The sequence below is a fragment of the Macaca nemestrina genome, chromosome 17 (genome assembly GCF_043159975.1).
Source record: "Macaca nemestrina isolate mMacNem1 chromosome 17, mMacNem.hap1, whole genome shotgun sequence".
NCBI classification, from domain to species: Eukaryota; Metazoa; Chordata; class Mammalia; order Primates; family Cercopithecidae; genus Macaca; species Macaca nemestrina.
Window position 1 is genome coordinate 35,339,397 of NC_092141.1, and position 23,119 is coordinate 35,362,515.

A 23,119-nucleotide genomic window follows, 5' to 3' on the forward strand; every position below is an offset into this window, starting at 1 on the left:
TTCCCTTTTACTATTGTCTCTATCCTCTTCTCTATTCTATCGTGGGGCAGTGGAGGGGGCAGTCTCCGTTCAAGACGGATCCACTTCACACTCTGTCCCATTCATTTTGGGGGAGACTTTTCTCCCTTCTTCCCTTTTGGACTCTTTCTGGAGGGCTGACATTACCAGAGCCTCGGCACTTGGGCTGTTTGCTATCTTTTCCCACCGATCTGTCCAAACTACTTTATTCATTCAGGGATTATAACTGGCCACATTACAGAATGAGAAGGTAGAAGGTAGAATAGGAGGAGGGGTGTCGTTTGTTTCTTGCCTTTCTGCATGAGCTGCCTCTTAGCTGTCAATGAAGGAACAAAGCACGGAGAGGGGCATGAAGATAGGAACTGAGCAGGGCAGAGACAGCACTCCCAACCTACTCACGTTGCCCTGTGGGCCTGAGCTAGTTCTGCCAAGTTTTGATCAAAAAGTCACCTTTGAAATGGCTAAAATTAAGCTTTTAAAAAATGTTCTAATGAGAAGGGCTTGAATCCAAAAAGAAAGAAAAAGAATGAACGAACGAATGAAAGCGAGAGAAAGAAAAGAAAGAAAAAAAAGAAAGAAAGGAGAGAGAGAGAGGAAGAGAAGATAGAATCTCTGTAATTGGTGAGATTTAACAATCAGAGGGACCTCAACATTCCCTTGTGGAGGCCAGGGAGGATGAGGCTTGGAGGCTCTGCTACCCTTGCTAACCTGAATCACAGTCCCTAGGCTCTTCACATAAAAGGTGGGGCTTGTGTCTTCCTTGGCCAATCCCCTCATCCCACTACCTCTCCCTGCCCCAAAATGAGCTGCCCAAGCTCTTTAACTGGCACTGGTCTGACACTTTGGGGAGCAGGCCAGAGACCAGAGTGATGCCCTCACAGTCCCCATCAGAATCCCACCTCTGCCCACTCGCCCCCAGGACCAATCTGGACTTTACCTGAGCCTGAAGGAGCAGGCAGGAAAACTGGCGAAGCCAGGAGGAAAAGGGCCTTTATTTCCATACATCGGGTAAACAGGGGAGAGCACAGCCCAGTGAGTACAAACCAATTGCAGGAGAGAAGAGGGGTGGCAGATGGGAGCAGCACCAGGCACTGCCCTTGGGCTCCCAAGTCTGGTGGAGTTGTTAGGGATAACCTTTTTAGGGTGGGGGCTGGGACCTCCAGACCACATGGTGTTGTGTCTGGGGTAAGTGTGTGGGGGCAGGGAGGTTGGAAGAAGAAGAATGACATGGGCTCAGGACACAGAGTGAGGACTCATGTCTAATGGCCAAAACTTCCATCTTCAGTTTTTCTGATGACAAGCCCTCAACCCCAAGTCTTCCCTCTCAAATTGAGTTTATGGTCCAGGCTACCTGGACAGAGCAGGAGGGAGGCAGTGCTTGGATCAGCCCTGAACTGCTGTAGTTGGAATGGGTTTATCTTAAATAGGTCATTGCACATAACACGCTGAGACAAAGAGGGTGGGGTGGGGGCCGGAGGTGTGGATGGTCCACACGCACACTTGTCTGTATAGGCTTGCTCAACCCAGCCCAGCAGTACCGGAGAGCCCCTCCCGAACTCATTCGTAAGAACCTAGACCCGGCTCTGCTCGCCAATGTCTCCAGCTGCACAGAGAAAGGACTGCTCTCTCGAGGGTGAAGATGGAGATGACATTCCCGAGTCATTCTTGGGAGCCCCAGCTACCCCTGCAGCCCCCTCCCACTCTCAGGGATGCAGCTGTGATGGAGAGGTTGGGTATTTAAATTAAAAAGTAGAAAGACAGCAGGCACCAAGAAGAGAGCCCCCACCCCACACGAGAGGGAAGGCATTGCTGCTCCTCCCCCAATCCTCCCCATGGACCCAGCAACCTAGAGTGTCCCAGTAGGCAACCTGTCCACCGTCCCTGAGCAGGGAGCTGAGAGGGAGGTCAATGTGCTGGCGCCATGCAGTGCCAGGCCACCTGCCATTGTCCACGGTGGCCCAGGGTAGAAGCCAAGAATCTGGCATTTTGAGGCAGAGAGGAGCAAAAAGTTCTCTTCAGAAACTCCTCTTTCCCCCACCTCTTCCACGTGGAGACATCAGACACCCATAGCCTGGAAAGTCCCCCTGACAGAAGGAGGTCAGGGTGTTTCCCATGCAGATCAGCAGTCGGGTGGGGGAGACCGGCGCCCCACCACTTCCTGGGAGTGGTGCCCAGGCAGCCACAGGCCGTGGGGTGAAAGGGCTGCGAACTACTCCCCTGGGCTATTTGTTAGTCTCCATCAGCTTGGCCTCTGTGTCGCTGTCACTCAGATAGCTGTGGGAGTATCGGGGTCTGGAGGTGTTGTCGAGAGGGTCGTGCTCATCATCTGACCGGTCAGGGGCAAGGGACTTCCAGTAGCTGGTGGGGCTGCAGGGACAGAGGAATAAGGTTAGGGACAAATGACACTCCCCCATTAAGCACTCACGCCTTTGGTTCTGGAGGCCCACAAAGCTGCGTCAGAGCACTCCCCAAAAGCCAAACATTGTGAAGTAAAAACCTTCCTTGGCTTACTTGGAAGATACTCAAAGCGGTAAGAGGAAGGCGACTCTGGAAGCTTTTAAAGCTCCGAGGAAAGGGATGCTGAGAGCAGTGAGTCTCGGACTCAAGCGTGCATAAGAATCTGATGCAGGCTCCTGGGCCTTTCCTCTTAGAAACCTTGAATCGCTGGCTCCTGGGTACAACCCAGGAATTCTGCATTTTCAGTCCTTCCCCAGAAGGCTCTGAAGCAGGCAGTCCATGAACCACATTGGCCTGGAGACTGGAGGTCTGGTGATTACAACTTGTCTAGGGTAGGGATTCTCTTAGGCGAGTAATTCCTAAAAAGATTCCTTCTGAGAAGGAGGCCCTTTCCCCGTCAAATACTCCCAGATCTGAACCCTTTCCCCTGAGGCCTGTGAGGATTTTTACCTTTGACCATGCCATCATCTACTAACAAGAAATGGAAGCTCAGGAAAGAGAGGCTGGGAAGACCTGTTTTAGGGTGGCCCAAGGGGAAAAGCCCCTTTCTTGGTACAATAACATAACTCAGAGTCTTCATCAGGCCACTGGCTCTGGAGGCCTCCAGCTATCCCGGATGTGAAGAGGCCTCTTCCCCCGGATGGAGCAGGATCATGGCACTGAACAGGGAAGAGGGGACCTCATCTCACAGCTCCATTCACCTTCTCTTTTCTCCCAAAGCCTTGGGACCACCTTTCCCTACTCCTCCTGCCTCCACTGCCTCTGTCGGTTCAAGTGCACTCTCGTTTCAACACCACTGGAGAAAACACAGCCCAGTGTGGCTCCTCTCCTACTGGTGCCCCACACTGAGCGTGGTCCCTGGAGCTGCAGCCCTGCCTCCAGATCCTAGGGTTCCAACTTGGGCAAGCAGGAGTTCCATGTTCCCTGCTGCCTATAATTCTGACTTAAGAAGCGAAAAGGCCCTTTGTTTACTAGCCCTTTTAAAGTTCTAACCCCAAACCAAAAGAGGAGGAGTCAAGGTTCTGCAGAAAGAACCTTCTTCTTAGCTTTTCCCAAGGTGGCAGTGAGAGATGCAGAGGGCAAGATTTGGTCACTGAGCACTCCTCTGTGTAAGACACGGCCTAGGCATGTGAGATGGGCTATCTTATTGTTCACAATAACCCTATGAAATATTACGAGGAAGCCAGTAAAAAAAGATGAAAGGATCTTCCTCAAGGCCACACAGCCAGTATGTAAACTTGAATCTGGGACTCTTAGACCTCAAAGACTTTGGACGACTTCACCCTGCCAGCCACTCGATTGGATGACCTGAGAGGAAAAAAACACACACACAAGACCAAACCTGAATTCTCCTGCTGGCTTGGGCGAGAGCCCAGGGGTTGTATGAAGAGATGTCGGTCTCTATCCCTGGGGGAAAGGAAGAGGCTGATAGAATACATGTTCAATTATGCAAAATGGTTCCGGAATGGGGCAGTCTGGTTAATACTTATCGTATTTCTCATGAATGAATTACCATTTTTAAAGGAATCAGGATAGCACAAAACACATTTAACACAAACTAGACTGAACATAAATGAGTCTTACTTTGATAGGACAAAGTATAGACCTATCAAAGTAAGGACAAAATTATAAAGCTCACTGATGACTGTGTAACATAGAAAAAAATTGGGGTTATTTTAGCTTTGGGGTTGTTTCAATTCTAAATTAGTGGGAGCCTGGTTTGGTTCTCATTTTTTACATAAAATTTCTGGGCACTCAGGGCTATGGTCTGCCGTTAGGCTAACGAGCGCCTGGCTTTGTGGAAAGACAGTGGGGTTACTTTGTGAGCGGAGGGGGGTGAGACAGATGCCAGGGCTAGAATCCAGATGCAAATGAGAGGCTGCTGGCGAGCTCCGAGGTGCTGTAAATTGCTGAATCAGGGCCCTCTGGTCCTTTCCATTGCCTCACCTCTTTTTAAGGTGGGGGTTCCACTCCCCAAGCCCACATTCCTGTGCCAGGTAGGCAGACACCTGGATAAATGACAGCCAGGTTTCCATACTGTTTCATCAAGACACTGGGCAGTGGCAGAGGCTGCTGGGGAGGTGGTAAACTCCATGTCTCTCTCTGCCTTGGGCTGCGGACACATGAGATTGCCCTTGCCTGTAGCTTGGGTGATCGTTAGCCATTCTTAGTGGCTTCCACTGCTCCAGCCATCAGGGAGTCAACAGCAGGCAGCTGCCCTCCTCTCCAGGGCAAGAGTCAGGGTTGACAATTTGAACATTTTAACCAAATTGTTTAAAAAAGCCTTCCTCCCCACAAGCCAGTGCCTCCTGCTCAGCGCTGTCACAAACAATTTGGTACATAAGCTAATTCCCGCCAGGCAAGCCCAGAGCGGCAGCTCCCCTCCCTTGAATGTGCTATGGAAGCTGCGTTCCTGTTGTAAATTCTTGCTGGTCCTCATCAACAGATGGGAAGCTAAGAGACTGCTCCATCCCATGCCCCCACTCCAAAGCCAGTTGATGCTGAGCGCCACTGAGGTTCTCCCTCCCCAGGCCTTCTCCCTCTGGCTCCGTGTTGGTTGACTAGGTTCTGGCTTGGTGCCACTCTACCAACACTGAATCCAATCCTCCTTGGAGGGGGTGGTATACAGGGCGTCACAACGACTACAGCTTTCCTGGTGGAAAAGAGGAACTGTGCTCGTGGCTGGTGGAAGAAACAGGCTTTTGGTCTTTTTGTTCTTGCTGGTTGTGGGGTCAAGGGTGATGGTGGGCTGATGGCATTGGGGTCTGAAATCTGCCAGTTGCCAGTCAGTGTGAGATGGCCCAGCTTTAGGCCCATGTCCATCTGGGGGTTCAGACGCAGTGTGCAAAAAGGCCTGGCCCTCTTTGCTTTCCAAACCTCTCTCCCAGGTCCATCAGCTGACTTCCTGCCCTAGGGGTGTAGGGCACTTAGCAGGGCTGCTAAGAGGAAGGCTGAGATGCCTGATCAAATATTTTGACTCTTGTCTTTTTTTTTTTTTTTTTTGAGATGGAGTCTCGCTCTGTCGCCCAGGCTGGAGTGCAGTGGTGCGATCTCGGTTCATTGCAACCTCCGAGCTTCCCGGGTTCAAGCGATCTCCTGCCTCTGCCTCCCAAGTAGCTGGGACTACAGGTGTGCGCCACCACGCCCGGCTAATTTTTGTATTTTTAGTAGAGACAGGATTTCACCATCTTGGCCGGGCTGGTCTCAACTCCTGACCTCAGGTGATCCATCTGCCTCGGCCTCCCAAGGTGCTGGGATTACAGGTGTGAACAACCGCACTCGGCCAACTCTTGTCTTACTATGGAGCCAACACTGGTTCCCTAGTACAACAGAGATGCTTCCTGTTCCTCCTGGAGCACCCAGTAACCATCTGCTGCATGGGGGAAGTGACAGAGCAGGGCTGAGCCATTCCACTTGCTCCATTCCTTAAAAGGTCTTACATCAGTCCCTTTTGGTATAATCCATTCAAAGTCAGCCTAGGTGTCCAGCTACTCACAGCACAAGCATGCGACAGGTGTGTTAGTTCATGCATCTGGGAGACAAATGTCTGTGCCCCAGGAGGCTGCACTCAGGGGTCATACCTCCTGGGAAGCAGCAAGCTTGCCCTGGGAGGGCATCATGCTGAAAACAGCTTCACATAAGCAGGGTGATCTAAAATGTCACCACCCACCAGAGAAACTGGCAACAATGGGATTCCAATGAGTCAGGCTCTGCCCTTCTTCCACGGTGGGGGTGTGGGCATAAAGGGCCTAACTGCTAGATCTCCCTCCCCACAGGGAGAAGAGCTGGGGGAGGCAGGGGAGCCAGGAGGGGGCTGTCACTCAGCAGCTGCTAATTTCTATTCATTAGAACCTTACAAGATGAGTAGAACCGAGGTGACGCCCATGTGTGGGCCTTTGGTGGGAGGGCTGGGGAGAGAGCCAGGCATCTCCTGGGTCTGCTGTAGGGTGTGGCACTGTGTGGGCTGTAGCCCTGGGAGCCTTGTACTCCTAGGCTTGAGATCTATGCCAGAGAGGAAGGTAGCTTTGAGGGGGCAGGGCGGGGGAGGGAGAGCTAAGCAAAAGGCCCAATAATAGCTTAGGGCCACTGATGTGCACCAATCACAGCTGCGGTGTCAGTTTGGGACCTTTCCTGGCCCCCAGCCTGTTGGGGCGATGAACGGAAGCTCCTGAATGGGTGCTGCTGGGCACACACAGTAAACATGTTGCCCATGTGCTCTGCACTGGCTGCGTGGAGGAGTAGGTAAGGGCAAGAGTGTTGGAGTTGGGCAGACCCCATTCAGACCCTGGCAACAACCCTTCCCAGCTGTGTGTGACCACATGGCAAGTGACTTAACCTCTCCAAGCCTCAGCTTCATCTTCTATGAAACAGGGCTACTCAGACCTTTGTTATGGAGTTACTGTGAGGGATAAGTGACTAAAGTGTGGAAAGTATTAAGGACAGTCCCCGGTTCAGGGTCTTGTAAGTGGGAGCTATGACATCACCAGCGAGTTCGGCTGATGGGGCTCAGGGCTCAGGATGACTGACCAGCTTGGCTGGCCCCTGCATCAAGGCAGCCAGGAGGCTCTCCGAGGCCAGGCATGCCCGAGAGGAATGCGCGTGGGCCCTAAGGTGGCGGCCTGTGGGACAGGGAGCACGTTAGTTCACACCGGGTGGGACATGCCATGCTGAACCCAGGCCAGGTGCCACCTACTGCGCTAGTCGCTCTCGGGCCGGTACAGGTACCGCATCATCAGGCTGTCCACCTCCTTCTTGCGCTTCTTTTCCTCCTTCCTCGACAGCTGGTGCGTCTGCCCAGTCTCTTCACTTTCTGCAGCTGGGCCCTTCTTCACACTGGAGCGGCTGTGGCTGGAGACGGTCGAGCCGCTAGATGACGACGAGGAGGACTCAGACTCCGTCTCCGTTCTCTTTCTTCTCGACTTAGATTTCTTGCTCTTCCGAGAGCGCCCCTTCTTCCGCCTCTTGTGCTCCGAGGAAGCTTCGGAGCTGGAGCTGGAGCTGGAGCTGCTCCTTCTGCTCCTTCGCCGGCTCCGGCTCTTCCGGCCGCTGCGGGACCGGGACACATCAGCAGCAGAGGCGGAGCGGCGGATGCTGGCAGCTCGCTCCGGGGGGTCCAGTTGGGCGCTCCGGGCACTTTGGATGCTCTTCCTGTCATCCTCCTCGGAGTCGGGCTCCAGGCTGCTCCGCTGGAATGGAACAGGCTTGTAGCTCAAGACCTCGTTGATGGCAGCCTCCAGGTCTGGGTCCAGGTAGGAGTGACGGCTGACGGAGCGGACGCTGGAGCTGGGAGGCTCATCCATGGCCGAGGCAGAGCTGCGTGGCCGGGGTGGCACCGACAGACTGCGTGCCAGCGACGGGTGGCTGTACTGCGAGCAGGCCTCGCTCAGGGCCACACTGGCTCCGTCGTCCCATTCCTCTAGGCAGCTCCGGCCCAGGGACAGGCGGGAATCAGGGCTCTCCCGGCCTAGGCCAGAGGCCCGGCTCAGGGAAGGGCTGAGCGTCCTGGTCAGGCTGTCGAGCCGGGAGGTGCTGCGGCGGGAACCAGGCGAGCCCGACAGCGAGAAACTCAGGGAAGAGCCAGCCCTGTCCTCGCCAGAGCCCCGCCGCGTGGCCGAGGAGGCCCGGCTGACGGGTGCAGAGACGGTGGAGGCCCGGCTGAAGTCGGAGCCCCACCGCTTCTCCGGCCCCCGGCCAGCGCGCCCCCCAGTCCCTGAGAGGACAGAGCCACACTCCTCCGGCTCCTCGGACTTCCTGCCCGGGCCTGGCTCCTCCCTGGGGCCCACACGGGCCTTCCTAAGGGGCCTCTCTGGGGAGGCCGCCCGCTCGCTGAGGGAGGTGAAGAGCGAATCCGCATCCCCGGTGCCCCCAATGGAGTCCTTCAAGGTGAGCCGCTTCCGATAGCTCAGGGAGCTCACCACCGAGGATGGCCTCTCCTCCACCCCTGCGGCCTCCTTAGAGAGGCTGTTGAGGGCCGTTCCGAGGGAGGGTGCGAGAACCAGCCGTGGATGAGGGCAGCAGGGAGAGAGGGAGGTTGAGAGAGAGAGAGGAACAAGCATTAAACCCAGAGAATAAAGACACAGGGGGAGGGAGGCAAAAGGAGGAGAAAACGGCAGCAGCCCTGGCAAAGTGGTGGTGAGAGCGTCGGAGGAAATGAAGCAAAATAATTTGCGTCAGTGAAAATAGCTTCATGGAGAATGTCATGTAAATTAGACTATTGTTCTATTTCATCACTTTTCCCCCTCTAAACGTTTAGTTCAATTTATTTCATTGTCAACTACCTGGAGCCTCGTGCCACTCCGTGGTGAACCACAGCAGTGGGGCGGGGAAGCCGGCATTATCTGCAATAACAAAACGTTGTTTGGCCGAATAAATTAAACCAATTAGGGGGGGCTGCTGGGTGCTTCTGGTGAGGGGCCAGGCTTGGGGAAGGGGCCTTGGGGGAGCTGGAGAAGGGAGGGAGAGACGTTACTTTTTCAACCCAGTCTACCTGCTGTCTCTGGGAGAGGATGGGGAAGGGTGTGTCCTGGAGGATCAGGATGGGCTTGAGTTGGGGGTCGGGATTCTGTTGTGGGGGGAGCAGGGATATGGCTTTATGGGGGTGGTTGGGGGTACGGGTGAGGGCTGTTCTTTCTCCCTGCTGCCACACTGGCCAGTAGGAAAGAGATGGGGAAGGGGAAGCTCTGGATTCCAGGGGTAGCTGTCTGTATGATCAGAGGACTATGACTGGCTAGAAAACAGGGGAGCACATTCCCCCAGTGGATGGGTATTAGGAGGAAAGAAGTGGGGGCAGTGAAGAGATTAGAGGAAGGAGAGAATGGGCAGAAAAAGACAGAAATGTGCCTGTAGCTGGGTCAAGAATCAGTGGAACTGGTGCCTCTTCTGCTGTTATTCATGGTAAGATGTCAGAGATCCAGAGCTGGCCAGGGCTGTGGGATCAAGAGTCCCCTGTGCCCCATCCCAGTCTTGATTCCAAGGGTCTGAACTATCAGGAAGCTTGATCAACATTTGTTGAATGAATAAGCAAAGGTGACATTTAACCTACACCAAACCAAAGCTTGCAGCCTAATGGGAAAACATTACCTGGGAAAAATAAGGGCAACACAGGCCTGGCTAAGAAGAAACTAGGCCTCTTCCTGTGCTCACGCACATGCCAGGAGCATGCCCGGGCTGCAGTCACAAATGCCAGGCAAGAGACGCAGGCCTGCCCTCATGAGATCCAGGCGCTACTTGTCCATTCCTTGTGGCATGAGATGGCTTTTCCTCCCAGCTCAAGGCCATATGCTCACCTGGAACTCTTTAAGCTGCCATCATCAGAAGCCGCCTTGGAAGGTCCCTTGTTTTTTGACAACCAGGACTTGACCCCGTCGACCCGGTCCTCCAGCTCCGAGTCCACATCCGAGTCTCCCTCACTGTAGGGATGAGGAGCAGAAAGGTAGGCAAGGCCAGGCAAGGGATGGGCACCTGCTGCCCACGAGGGGAGCAGAGGGGGGTGCAGGGGGTGTCTTGGGCAGGGGGGATGTGGGCAGCATGCGCGTCAGTGAGTCAGGGGGCGAACGAGAGAGGTTAGACAGAGCACACCATTCACAAGGAGCCTGTCCCCACTCAGCAGCCACACTGTGTGACAACCACCAAGAAGACCCTGAGGAGCATGGAGGCAGCTCCCAAGCCAGTTATCTGTGACAGGCCACTGTTTAGCTGACCAATCCAAGGAGAATGACTTAGAGACCATCCACTCATCAATTTCAGCTAAATGGCTCTGAGCTAAAAAGAGGAGCCCTGGGTCCTTCAGTGATTCCTTAAGGCCTACTCTGCTGTTTCTTTTCTGCCATTCTTCAGATTGTGGCCATAGCTGCTGTCAATTTCCATGCCTTTGTTACAAGAGCTGGGCTGCCAGCCACAAAGCAGGAGAAGAGAAGGGCTTCGTAGGATTTGGAGTTAGCTTGAACCTGGAGGTCTCCTTAGCGGATGGCAGCACCAACCTGGGCTGTAGGTTAAGGAGGCACAGGCCATATTGCAGATCCATCCTGTGGCTTCTCTGGCTTTTAAGAAACAAAGGAAAAGGGGTGGGGGGCATCGGCATTTCCAGAGGGACTAGCAACAGTTTCAGTATCTAAATTGTCTCTGGAGACCCAGCTGGGCTCAGAAAGTCCCAGACCAGAGCCCTGTCACTCAAGGTCTCCTCTTCTGTCCTCAGGTAGCCCCCAGCCCTTGCTCACAAGAGCTTCATCTGGCAGAGCTGACCTTAGCACTTGCAAGAAAGCCCAGAGGAGTCCAATTCTGAGGCTGGAGTCATGGCCCTCCCTTCATGAAGCAGCTGGGCTTGGAGATAGCTTCTGAGTTAAGATAGATTCTAAAATTCTGCAGAATGTCTGCTCACCAAGTTGCCCTGCTATGTATAGGCTAGGCTTTCTCCTTGATATAAATTTCCTTTCCTCTGTGTCAACAGGAATGGCTCCATTCCTGAATTATGTTCTTAAATAAATAGCCACACAGGCATGTGTACACACACACACACATATGAAACCAGCAGACTGTTCTGGGGACCGTGAGAGAGTCCAACTCACGGAGAGGGGAATAAAGAGGCATATTTTATGGGCTTCCATTCAAATACAGAATTATAACAAAGACGAGGCCGGCTGATGCCCCGGGTAAACAGGAGTTTAGCAGACAGCCTCGAAACTGCTAATGCAAGCCCTGTGCCTGTCCGAGCCTGGCAGATTTACTGTGGTGCATGGGCCCCATGGAACGCCAATACCACCTGATTTATACACCCGTGCAAAAAACCTCCCTCTCTAGCTTCAGAGCCTATAATTTATCACCACCGTTCATAACCATATTGATTGCCTTTAGAAAGGAGGTGCTGTATGCATCGCAAAATCTATGTCTACATGTTAAAAGCGTTTCTGTGTAAATCTCCCTTAATACTGTGCTGTTTACTGCTTTCATTAAGGTTATAGCAATAACAACTGTATCTCTAAGTAAATCGAAACATTATTTTTCTGCCCGCCTTAGTGTGCTGGGCTCAATAACTTGGAGCTGGGGCCCAGAGCTGCTGAGGAAGGAGCCACACCACCTCTCTGCCATCAGCCGGAACCTGGTTAGAGCCGCACGTCCCCATGCGTCTACGTGAGCGCACACTGGCGTGTGCGTGTGTGTGCGTGTGCAGTGTACCTGTGTGTATGCGTGCCTCGCAGTGGTTTAGAATATGATCTTAAATGCGCATTTTATCAGCCCTTGAAGCTCTTACCACCCAAAGATGACAGGGTTGAAACACACAGGGGACAGACAGTTGTGGGCTCAGAATACGAATTTTCCTCCTCACATTCAGAGCAGTGGATGGGCTGCAAAGCTGGCCTGCCTGCCCTTGCCTTCCCTTTAGTTGCAAGCATCTAGAAGATGGTCTTTTCCTTAAATAATCAGGCCTGTAAACAAACTCCAGGGGCAGGCATGCTCAGGGGGCAGTTGAAATTTTAAATGGTCGGAATTAAACTTTGCGTCAAATGCAATTTATGTCCGGGCTCATGTGCTATTAGTTAACTGGGAGCCGAATCGCGGGGGAACAAACAAACGGAGACAGAATGGCGGGGGATATTAATTGTGTGTGACAACCAGGCTCCAGCGGCCCTCTATCACTGTTACACACTATTACATTTATCATTAGCTCTCACGGAGTCCTGTGCGCTGCCACCAGCCCATCCTGGCCAGCGGAGGGGGCCCACCAGGCAAGAGAGAGTGGGGGAAGAAATCCAATGCCATGCTAAAAAAACGACCTCTGAAAAACAACCCTGTCGAACTTGATGGAGGATCAGCCCCGCTCTGCCTGCAGGCCTGCACATCTGCATCTGCTGTCCAGCTCCCACCCAGATAGCGGGAAAAGAGAGGGCTGGATTTCCTGGGCTTCCCGCCACCTGACAGACAGCATCAGCACAAGCGCCCGCCGGGGCCTCCCTCTGCCCACGGTGCCGCAGGGAGTAAAGTAAACACATCTGGCTGTGTTCCCTTCCCCCGCCATGGCGACCAGCCCATGATTAGCTGCCTGAATGCTTTCTCCAAACAAGAAACTGGGAGATACCCCTCACCTTCTACCCTTGTCTGCCAATAGAAGGTGGTGGACCTTTAAAGATGAAACATGCCTGCTTCTTTCAGGCAGCTCAGGCTCCCAAGGAGCCCAAGGATGTGGACAGAGCCAGCCCAAACAGACTTTTCTCCCAGAGAAATAGGCCAGGGAGGTGGCCACACTTGGTTTTTAAGGGAGGAAAGTGCTGGAGCTCAGGAAGGTAAACTTCTCGAATAGGCTGCACTTTCCTTTCTGCAGGAGCCCCCAGTCCTGCCCACCAAGGGTGCACGGGCCAGCCCCAGCCTTCTGGGGAGCACACCTCATTGCCCGCTCCCTGCCTCCCCTGAGGATAGAGTCAGTGTGTTAGCATTAGAGAACAGTGAGGCAGGAGTGTGGGGAGGCTGTATCCACATGCTGCGTGCAGCGGCCCTGGGGTGGGAGCCAGTGTTAGGGGTGGTTAGACACCCGCGAGGACAGGCAGAGAGCACATGCGCTCCAGTCCTCACAGTTTATTCTTTCTTTTCTGATACTTTGTCACCATGTCCTGCAAACTGGAAATAGAAGGAAGATGGTGGGCAAGGGGTCCAGGGGAAACAGATGAAATCAATGGGCAACCCCAAGGTGGACCCCTTAGCTAAGGACCTCTCTTCCCTCAGCAAGAGCCAGCTCTGGCTGGCTGAGACCAGGTAGTGGGGGTTGCGTGATAGCACTGTCCTCAAAACCTGATCTGGGCTGCCCCTGGCACCTCTCCCCTGCCCCAAAGCAGCAGGCTCCCTGCGCTGCCCCAGACCTGCCTGCAGGATGGGCCCCAGCCCTGAGGTGGGAAGCAGGCAGGTCTAGGGTCTGCCTAGGGCAGCCTTGGGAGCTTCTCCATGGCCTGGCGCCACCCCACACTGCCGGCCTTCCTTCTTCGTGACTGTCTCCTCCGCCTAAGACTACAAATCTCTTTCTCTCCAGACCATTCCCTGGGTGGGTTTTATGAGAAAATCTCTGGCATAGTAACAAGGCACCACAGCCTTTAAATCTCTGCCCTCCCCAGAGGGGAGCAGGCACCATCGGAAATGCAGCTAAACAGGGGAATAACTCATCTTGAGCGGGCAGAGCTGGAGGGCCTGGTCCTGGGGAGGGGAGACTGGCTGGGGGGCCTCAATCAGGGTGCACCTGTCTCACCCTCTGCCTCTGCAGGACAGGCTGTGCTGGGGTCTGGCAGTAAAGGGAGGGTGGGTTGGTGGCTCGCTCATGGGGAGGCAGAGGATGCAACTGTTCTACCTGGTGGCCTGGTTCCAGAGGCAGTCAAGAGGGCCTCCGTGCTGGCTGCAGATGCCCCAGAGGCCACCTCTCACCTGTTGATGAGGTCCTCATTCTCATCACTCTCCATCTCATCCTCGATGGCGGCCTGCAGGTCCCCAATGCGCTTGAATGCCAGCTTTAGGTCAGCCTGCAGGCTCTGGTTAGCAGCCTCCAGGCTTTCTAGATCCATCTCCTAGGAGGAAGGGGGCAGCCCAGTTTGCAGGAGGGCTAGCTTCTTCCCCAGATGACCAGAAAAAGCCTGCTTCAAGTCCTTCCCAGTCATAGGGGCGCTACCCAAGGGCTGACACAGGCTTCCAGAGCCTTTTCCGCTCTGCTGCTGCTGGGCTGTGGGGGCCAAGCCTCACCTGAGGAAGCCTCCAGTGCCATTGGCTCCCTGGTCTACCCTCTTGGTATGCTCCTCCTCCCTCTCATTCTCTGACTCATGTGCAGTTTCTTTGCACCCTATCCCCAACCAGGCCAGAGTGAGGCGCACACTCAACAGCTCGTCAGGGGGCTGCCATGTGGGCCCTGTGGGGGACAGGAGGGCATTACCAGTTCGTGCTTCTTGCGGCTGGCCTCGGCCTCCTTCCTGGCAAGCTCGCCCATCTCCTCCTTGGTGTCCCGGAGCTGCCTCTGTAGCCGCTTGTTCTGTTCCTTCTCCCGGTTCTCGGCTGCAATGCGCTGATCCCGCTCCTCAGTAAGCTTCTCCATGTTTTCCTTGAGCCGGCTAGCCAGGCTCTGGACAGGCAGTCGGGGAAGAAAGACACAGCACGTAGGCCCATCAGTCAGGCAGAGGGAGGGTGTGGCAGAGCTCTGGGTCAGGAGGCCTGGGGTCAAGCTCTGGCTCCACCATTCATTGGCTACCTGGGCAAGCAATCCCGAGGCTTCCCTTGCTTTTCTGTAAAATGGGGGGAGAATAACACCTACTTCCCAGGGGTCTTCTGAGGATGAATAAGGTAATGAATGTGAATGCACTTTGAAAGATGAAAGGTGCTATTATCATTATTACTACACCAAGACTGAAGGAGTGTTCTGGGTACAGCTTGGTGGGCCTGTCGGTATTGACACTGCATGTAGAGGCCTCTTAGGTCAGCAGGGCTTCCTGCAGGGACTCTGAACCCAGAAGCCCCAAAAGCTAGATCCTGTGCTCAGAGGTAAATGGCTTTGCTGGAGTTCTGGATTAGGAGAGACTAAACAATCATCAGATTCCAAGCAGAGAGCATCTCTCTAAGCCTAATGAATCTCCTGCCAGGCAGTGGGATGCTGAGCAAAAAATGACCTGGAGAGAGGGGCTGAATGTGAAGGAAGAACCCCGCATCTGCTTGTGATCCTGGTTCTACCTCTGACTGGGCCTCCAGCCTCTATGTCCCTAAAATAACAGAGCCAGGCTGCAGGATTGGGCCATTCGTGTTTAACATCCTATGAGTCTAAACCACAAAACTCTCCGAGCAGAAGGGAACCTGAGGGATAGAGGTGTGGGAAGGGACTAGGCCCAAGAGAAAAGAAGATAAGTCCTGTGGGCCTGTCCTGTGTCCACCAGACTAATGGCCTCTTCTGTCCCTTGATAGTTTTGTGACCTTAGGCAACCTACATAACCCTTCCTATATGTAAAATGGGGATCAAAATATTATCAGCCAGCCTGGGGTTGGGGTGGGCAGAAAATAAATTCTTAAGTTTCCCCTAACTCTCTCCAGCTCTCCTGAGGACTGTGACCCCGTCTTGGGAGGGTCAGTTGTGCTCTCTTCCTGTGTCCAGGTTATTAATGCCCTCTAGAGGCCCACCTGTTTCTATCCCTACCTAAGTGCCTGCTCCATGGACTGCGAGTTGATGGAGGAGGTGACAGGGCTGCCCCTCAGCAACCACACTTATCAACACAGGGCCCAGACAGAACTGACGGTGCGGAGTCAAAGGCTTATAAACTCAAAGAGAACTTAAAAATAAGGCGAGAGGAGTGTAAACCCAGGAGATAATCCTTTCTGCCTCTCTCTTGCTATCTGCTCTGCCAGAGATGGAAGGCGCTGGCCCATACTGGCTTTGGGAGACCAAAAGAAAAAGGATTGGTCCAGTGTGGTGGCTCATGCCTGCAATGCCAACACTTTGGGAGGCTGAGGCAGGCGGATTACTTGAGCCCAGAAGTTCGAGACCAGTCTGGGCAACAAGGCAAAACCCTGTCTCTGCAAAAAATACAGAAATTAGCCAGGCATGGTGGCACATGCCTGTGGTCCCAGCTACACAGGAGGCTGAGGCAGGGGGATGGGAGGATTGCTTGAGCCCAGGAGGTCAAGGCTACAGTGAGCCATGATCGCGTCACTGCACTATAGCCTGGGCAACAGAGCAAGACCCTATCTCAAAAAAAAAAAAAAAAAAGAAGAAGAAGAGAGAATGAACTTTATAATAACGGCAGAGGAGAAAGGGATGGGAAGAGGGTAAGAAAGAGAAGTAAGATTGGGGAGAGGAAAAAATATCTCACGCCTGTAATCCCAGCACTTTGGGAGGCCGAGGTGGGCAGATCATGAGGTCAGGAGTTAAAGACCATCCTGGCCAACATGGTGAAACCCTGTCTCTACTAAAATACAATTTTAAAAATGCACGTGCCTGTGGTCCCAGTTACTCAGGAGGCTGAGGCAGGGGAATCGCTTGAACTTGGGAGATGGAGGTTGCAGTGAGCCAAAATCGCACCACTGCACTCCATCCTGGCAACAGAGTGAGACTCTGTCTCAAAAAAAAAAAAAAAGAAAAAAGAAGGGAGAAGAATAGGGTCATAATCAAGGAAAAGGAAGAGAGAGAGAGAGAAAGCAGAGACAGGAGGGCAGAAGAAGTGAGGAAGAAAGGGAATGAAGCAGGGAAGGGGAGAGGAGGAGAGAGAGGGCAGATGAGAGAACAGACTCCAGCCTGCACAGAAGTGGCACCATCCGCTGCATATTTATGACCCTGCCAGAGAACCGGTTGAGGGGAACAGGCGGGGGGGAGCTCGTGGTGGAGGAAAATATGAAGACGAAGAGCTAAGCTGCTCTGGTCCCTTGGCAGAAAGCAAGCACGGAAACAGAATGTAAAGCAGGCGGGCTCCATGGTACCCAGAGAGCAGGCCAGGCGGGGCGGGAGAGAAGCACCTGCCCGTCAGCTGGCCTGGCAACGAGGCACAGGCCTCTGAGGAGTGTCCAGGGGCCTGCCCAGCCCTGCTGAGCATGCGCGGCTCCAGTGCTGGCGCAGCTCTGCCCTGTTCGGTGCGGCCTGGGAGAAGCGGGAACCCACCTCCAGCCGTTTCACTTGCGTCCTTTCAAACTCCAGGCGTGTCTCCAGCTCCCGTATCTTAGCTTCCTGCCTGCTCACCAGGGACTTGTCCACCATGGACTGCTCCAGGAACTCCACCTGGCTCTGGAGGGCTTGTAGCTAGAGGTGGAGGGCAAGAAGAGAAGAAAGAACTGAGCCCAGAAAGTGAGGAGGATACGTCTGGGGCAGGCAATATCACCACGGTGACCAGAAGGCGGGAGGGGTAGAGAGGGATGCACCTGGGAGGAAAGAGAATGGAGCCCTGGGCCAGAGGCCTCCCCCATCTGCCCTAGCGCTTGGCACAGATCTTGCCCTTCAGAGAGAAAGGAGAAAGCTAAGGACTGGAGAGGGAATAGAGATGGGAAATGAGGCAGGGGAAGCCCAAATGTCTGCTATGGTAACATGGCTCCAAGCCTAGCCCTTGCTCCTAGTTTATATTGCTCTGTGGATTACTGATGGCAGAGAAAAGTGCCTTCTAAACTGTGAACTTGGGGGTTCCTCCCACACATAGTGATCCTGGCACTCTCTCCCAAGGGAGCCCCTGGTCCTCACCTTCTCCTGAAGCTCCTGCTTCTCTTTGTTGGCCTCTTCTAGCTGAGCTTGGAGATCATTTATCTGAGCCAGGTCCCGGGAAGCCTGGGAAAGGGGTGAGAGCATCAGAAGCAGGATCCCCCATAAACATTCAGCCAGCCCAGCCCAGCTGGAACACCAGGGGACCGAAGTTCTCACTCCATCACCTCCCAAAACAAGCGGTTGTATGGGGGACCCACGAGGAGGACCAGAAGGATGATGGTGGTGTGGAGTGTGAGGGGCACTCCTGGCAGGGGTACCTGAGCCACGGCAGCCTTGTGCTTTTTCATCAATTCGTTCATGTCTTCCTGATCCTCCTCTAGCCGGTTCTGGATTTCATTCTTCTCACGCTGAAGGCGGCTCAGCTGCTCCTCCAGCTGGACAGAGGCAAAGACAGATCAGAGGGCCTCAGGCCCAGTGTGTCTGTGGGCTCCAGCTGCCTCCAATGGTGGGGGCATTGTAGAGATGATAATGGGCTGTCTGCCCGCTGGGGTGGGTCCCAGGACCAGTGATGCTCAGGGAGCTGCCTGTCCTGCTCCGGACCAGGGAGATGAGGGAAAGGGCTGTGTGCAGTACAGGCAGACCCCGGGCCTCTGAGCTGAATGACAGCTGCTTCCTGGCAGCTCCTTTGAGGCTAATGAGAAGGCAGAAAAGGTCTGCCCAGAACAAATGACCCATCATCCCGGCACTATCAGTCCAGGCCCTGCCTGCATGTACTCTGCCGCCTTCAGGCCCCAGGGAAGGACCCCTCAAGTCTGCGAAGGTCTCCTGGCTTAGACTCTCATTTCCCCTGGGACTGCCCACTCCCTGGGCATCCAGCCCCCACAGCCAGTCCCCTCCTTGGGGGAGGGGAAGAGAGATCCAACAGCAGCTTCAGGAAATGAATGAATCTATTAGCCTGTAATTCCAAACCACAATGACTGTGTTGGCTCCTTCTCTGCCCCATCCATCTTGTTACTGGGCTGTGGGGAGCTGGGGAAGCCTCCGCCAAGAAATTTATTAACTCAGATTTAAATAAAATGGTAATTTTATAACAACCTTTTTTAACACAATTAAGGAATTTGAATTACTCACCTGAAAACTGCTGAGGAGCACAAATGTCATGGGGATAAATCAAGCCTGTGAGATTGGCATCTCTCAGCAGCTAGGTGACTAGCTCAGGGGCCATGAAGCCACTAGCCCAGCCCAGCCTCCTCCCCTGCCCCATTCCTTGCCCAAGGAGGTATTGGTGGCCACATCCCAGTAATGAATTCTCTGCTGATGGATGGGCTGTGGGAGAGGTGGGGAATTAAAAAGGAGGCATTAAATAAGAGCTCTAATTAGCTGCCGCTTGGGCTTGTCAGTGGGCTGGACAGGGGGAAGGGGAGGGAAGCCAAGCCATCCTGTCCTCTTATCGGTGCTTCTGCTAATCTCTAGGCACCTGTTTACGTCCCTCAGTCACATTAGATGCCTTTATTTATGGTGTTGGGGCCTGCGGCCAAGCTCCCGCAGGCAGGTGGTTACACAGGGAGATGGGCCCTTGCTGGCTCCCTCTTCTGCCCGCTCCTCCCCGAGGCCTCTGCTCAGGGTGGGGAGACGCAGAGCAGGGGGGCCTGCTCTTCCTGCAGCAAGTCCTGGCATGAAAGGACCCGTCACAAGTCCTGACGTGGAGGAACCTGTCTGGGGTGAAGGGAGCCACAGAGGCAGCTCTATTCTGCCTCGGCCCCCCGAGCTCTGCCCCGGGCACCCTGGCCCCTCACCACTGTCTTGGCTTTGGCGATGTCATCAATCTGCAGGTGCAGGTCTTCGATCTCTACCTCCATTGCTTTCCGTGCTTTCACGGCTGCCGCACAGGTGAACTCTGACTCCTCCAGCTGGACAGAGACCACCCCCGCCCCAGAGAGAGATGTCAGTCATTCCCTGGGGGCAGGAGGGCTGTACAGGGAAGAGTGAGCCCAGATGCCCTCCTTCTCCTCCTCCATTCACTTCAGACCCCAGGGCTATGGCTGTGTGGTGTTGCATGCGTGGGTATCTCCTCCTGTGACAGGGCTGGTGGGCACCAGGCCCCATCCACACCACCCTGGGCTGGGCGGTGAGACAGTAAGGCACACGCAGGGCCTGGGGAGTCTAGCTGCTACATGTGGCTCTCCCCTCTATCCTGTCACTTTCCTTCCCAAGGACTCACGAGCCACTGAGAGGAGTGAGAGAGAGAGAAAGAGAATGGAAAAGGTAAGCTCTGTTGTGCCTGGATCAGCCATGTGCTCTCTGGGGATACCTGGTTCTTGAGCTGGGCGATCTCTCGCTTGCTGGGAGCGCTGTTCTTCAGGTGGTCCAGCATGAGCTGGGCATCCGCCAGCAGGGCCTTGGTGCGCTTCAGGTCCTTCCGCAGCCGCTTCTCTGACTCAAAGTCCCGCCGGTTCACCTGGGTGGGCACCAGCAGTTGGGGTTCTGGGCTCCACACAGGGCCTCCTCCTATCTTACCCAAGCCCACTCCTCACCACGTCCTCATTATCAGTGTCCCCATAAGGATCCTGGAAGAGCCAGGATCATGCCAATCAGTGGTAAAGGGCTGGGTGTGCCAATGTATGGTGATGCCTCCATCGAGGGATGATGATGGGCTCTTTGCAGCACCCCTATCCCCCTGACAGCTCTGTTCCCGGCTCCCCATCCCTAGGATCCCCACTCCTCAGGCTGCATGGGCAGGTAGCTGGCCAGGCTTGGCAGGTGGAGCATCCCCTGACCTGGTCGCTGAGGGTGGCGAGCTTGCCCTCCAGCTCCCGCTTCTCTCGCAGCACCTTCTGCTTGTCCTCATACTCTTCCTCCAGCTGAACCTCCATCTGTTTTAACTGGAATACCATGGGGACAGAGACCCGTCCATCCCTTTAGTACCTGGTGCCAAGCAGGCCCCTTTGGTTCTGGGTTCCCCACTCCGGGAAAACAGTGGGGCAGGCCTGAGCACAGTGATATTGGTGGAGGGGTCAGAACCTAAATTTCAGGTTTCCAGGGTTTCAAAGCAGCCTGGGAGGGCGAGGAGGGATGGCAGGCCACATGCGGTGGGGCTAGCCAAGACAGAATAGGACACCTCGCCGCACAGTGGAGACCTATCCGGCCAGGCTGGCTGACTGCAGATAGCACCAGTACAGCGCAGCACAGCAGGGGCACAGGGGGCTGCCCCTGGCACAGAAAGCAGGGAGCGTTAGTTCCTCAGGGGCTTAAGCTTCTCTACAGACTTTGAGCCAATACATCCCTGCCAATGCCAGGATTCCAGGCACTTCCTGGCCCAGAATGACAATGGAAGACAATGTGGCTGAGGTAGGGAGGCAGAAAGCCCCTTACTTTAAAGCGGCGATGGGAAAAGGTGTTTACGCTAGACAGGTAAGTACTCAGATACCTTACCTTCTTCTGACACGACTGCCGGGCCTCCTCCACCTCCTCATCCCGACTCTCCATCTCCTTAGAATGGGTCTGTCTCATTCGCTCCATCTCCATCTCCAGACGCAGCTTGGCCTGGAGGTGGTTGGAGTAGGGTCTGGGTTCCCTCCCCAGCAATGCCCACCCCCTTCCCACCTGTGTGTGGCTCTCCCTAGGCTCATGGGCTGAGAATGTCCACCAGCCAGTTCCCTTTGCTGGCACCTTGCTCTCGTGGCAGCAGCTTCTCCAGAGCAGCTGAACTCCCTTGCTAGCGGTCTGGCATAGGCCCAGAGAGAGGTAGCTGGGGTGGGGACAGTCCTGCAGCTTCTCTGTCTGCCTGCAGGCTCCAGCTGCCTGAACTGACTTGGTGGCAGGCTGGTTGGGCCTGTGGCCCTCAGCTGCCATGCATCCTGAGCCCTTCCCTACTAGAGCTCCATCAGATTTGTTTTTGTGGAAAGTTCCATGACTGCATCTTTATACTGTGGCTGGCACAGATCAGGTGCTCACTCCACATTTTGTGAGTAGGTGAGTGAGTGAACACATGAATGAATGGAGGCAGGATCCTCTGGCCCATGCCTGAGGCTGGCTGTGGGGATGGTGGCACCCCTCCCTTGGCCAAGCTCTCCTGTACCTGCTCCAGCATCTGGATGGTCCCTGCCTGCTCATCCAGCTCTTCTTCCTGATCCTTGACTTTGGCCTCCAGGTCCCGGAGCTGTTTCTTGACCTTGGCCAGAGAAGCCTCATCCTTGGACTCTTGGGAAGAAATGTCCTGGAGCTCTGCCTCTAGTGACACAACCTTCTGGGTGAACCCTGCAATATCCATGTCTTTTTCCTGGAGCAAAAGAGATGAGGCTGGTGCAGGGCGGACCCCAGGTTGTGAGGGGGACATGGCACAGACGGTGGGTGGCCCTACCCACCTCTAGTTGCTGCTTCAGGCTGAAAGCCTCAGCAAGGAGCATGTCCTTCTCCCGCTGCAGCTTCTCCCGCTGCAGCTTCTCCCGCTGGGCCTCCTCATGCGCCTGCGAGAGCTCACTGTCAAACCTGCAAGGGAGCGTGGTGGCTCTATCAGATGGGGAAGAGCCGGGGTCCCCCACACAGAGATTGTCAGGAGGTGGTGCCATGGACAGGACCCAAGCAGGGGTGGGGGGACCCATGCAGCCCTAACGTGGGGCCAGTGGCAAGGTAGGGGTGACATTTAGAGGTGGCAGGTCAGGCCACTGAGGCCCTATTGAGCAACTGGGTCTGGGATAGGGAGCACTCAGGCGAGCCCTTTCACCAAGTAGGCCTAAGAGGGACCCCTAGCCTGCTTAACAGGCCCCTCAGGAGTTAAGTCTCTACATTTTCCATTTCAACACATCAAAGAATGAGAGACCCAAGTGAGGGTGGGGTGGGAAAAGGGTAGAGATGAGCACCCTGCTTCTACTAACTCACTTTCCACAGTTCGGTTCGGCAACTGTAAGGGCAACAACTGGCTCCTTGTCCCTGCCTCTGGGCACCAGCCTTTGGCCAGGACCATGCACCCCAGCAGTGCTGGCAGGACACCACCAGGACACCCCATACTGGGTTCAGAGCTGGCATTCCCACTGTGCCCAGCTGGCCACATGCCTCAATGGGCACACAGGGGGCCTCGTTCTTCACTCCTCCACTTCCCAGTCTTCCATTTCCCGCTAAATATGCAGCAAATTGCTCAAATTCCTCTTACCACCTTCCCTGAATAGCTAATCAGGTTCCTGTGGAAGTTGAACGCTCCCCTTACCCCAACCCCACATCAAAAAAAGTAAGAAAACTCCGGGCAGCTGAAACCTAATAAGTTGCCCAGCGGGGAGCACAGCAGCACGGTAACTAGGCCGAGCTGGTATTGTCATTGCGTGCTCAGAAGGGGGGTCGAGCTAAGGGTGCCAGCCTTTGGGTAAAGGGGTAGGGTGGGGGCAGAGATGAGAACGAGGGAAGTGGCGGTCATGGTGTCAGGTGGGAGGAATAGAAAACCTTCCTATTTCCCCTATTTGGGGAGATGGTGGTGGGTCCAGGAGGCCAGGGGTAACCCAGAGTCACTGGAAAGGCTCTGCC

The 23,119-nt window shown here is 54.7% G+C and overlaps 1 protein-coding gene across 24 annotated transcripts in view; it reads right to left on the reverse strand.

The window, feature by feature from the left end:
- Positions 1-992: 992 nt before the first annotated feature.
- Positions 993-23,119, reverse strand: part of LOC105476534 (myosin XVIIIA) — a 105,851-nt gene continuing 83,724 nt past the window's right edge. For 16 of the 24 annotated variants that reach the window (XM_011732567.3, XM_011732537.3, XM_071082586.1 and 13 more), the window contains 15 exons: positions 21,970-22,093; positions 21,684-21,884; positions 21,038-21,148; positions 20,383-20,487; positions 19,917-20,063; positions 19,402-19,515; positions 17,923-18,039; positions 17,645-17,728; positions 17,075-17,212; positions 14,375-14,560; positions 13,876-14,015; positions 13,039-13,083; positions 9,762-9,884; positions 7,169-8,436; positions 2,252-2,385 (listed from right to left, as the gene is read on the reverse strand). In XM_011732567.3, coding sequence (XP_011730869.2) covers positions 7,173-8,436; positions 9,762-9,884; positions 13,039-13,083; positions 13,876-14,015; positions 14,375-14,560; positions 17,075-17,212; positions 17,645-17,728; positions 17,923-18,039; positions 19,402-19,515; positions 19,917-20,063; positions 20,383-20,487; positions 21,038-21,148; positions 21,684-21,884; positions 21,970-22,093 — 2,899 coding nt within the window. In that variant the 3' untranslated portion in view covers positions 2,252-2,385; positions 7,169-7,172. Of the gene's footprint in view, positions 2,386-7,168; positions 8,437-9,761; positions 9,885-13,038; positions 13,084-13,875; positions 14,016-14,374; positions 14,561-17,074; positions 17,213-17,644; positions 17,729-17,922; positions 18,040-19,401; positions 19,516-19,916; positions 20,064-20,382; positions 20,488-21,037; positions 21,149-21,683; positions 21,885-21,969; positions 22,094-23,119 lie in introns of all 24 variants that reach the window. The other 8 variants (XM_071082594.1, XM_071082593.1, XM_071082600.1 and 5 more) reach the window with 3 other exon arrangements.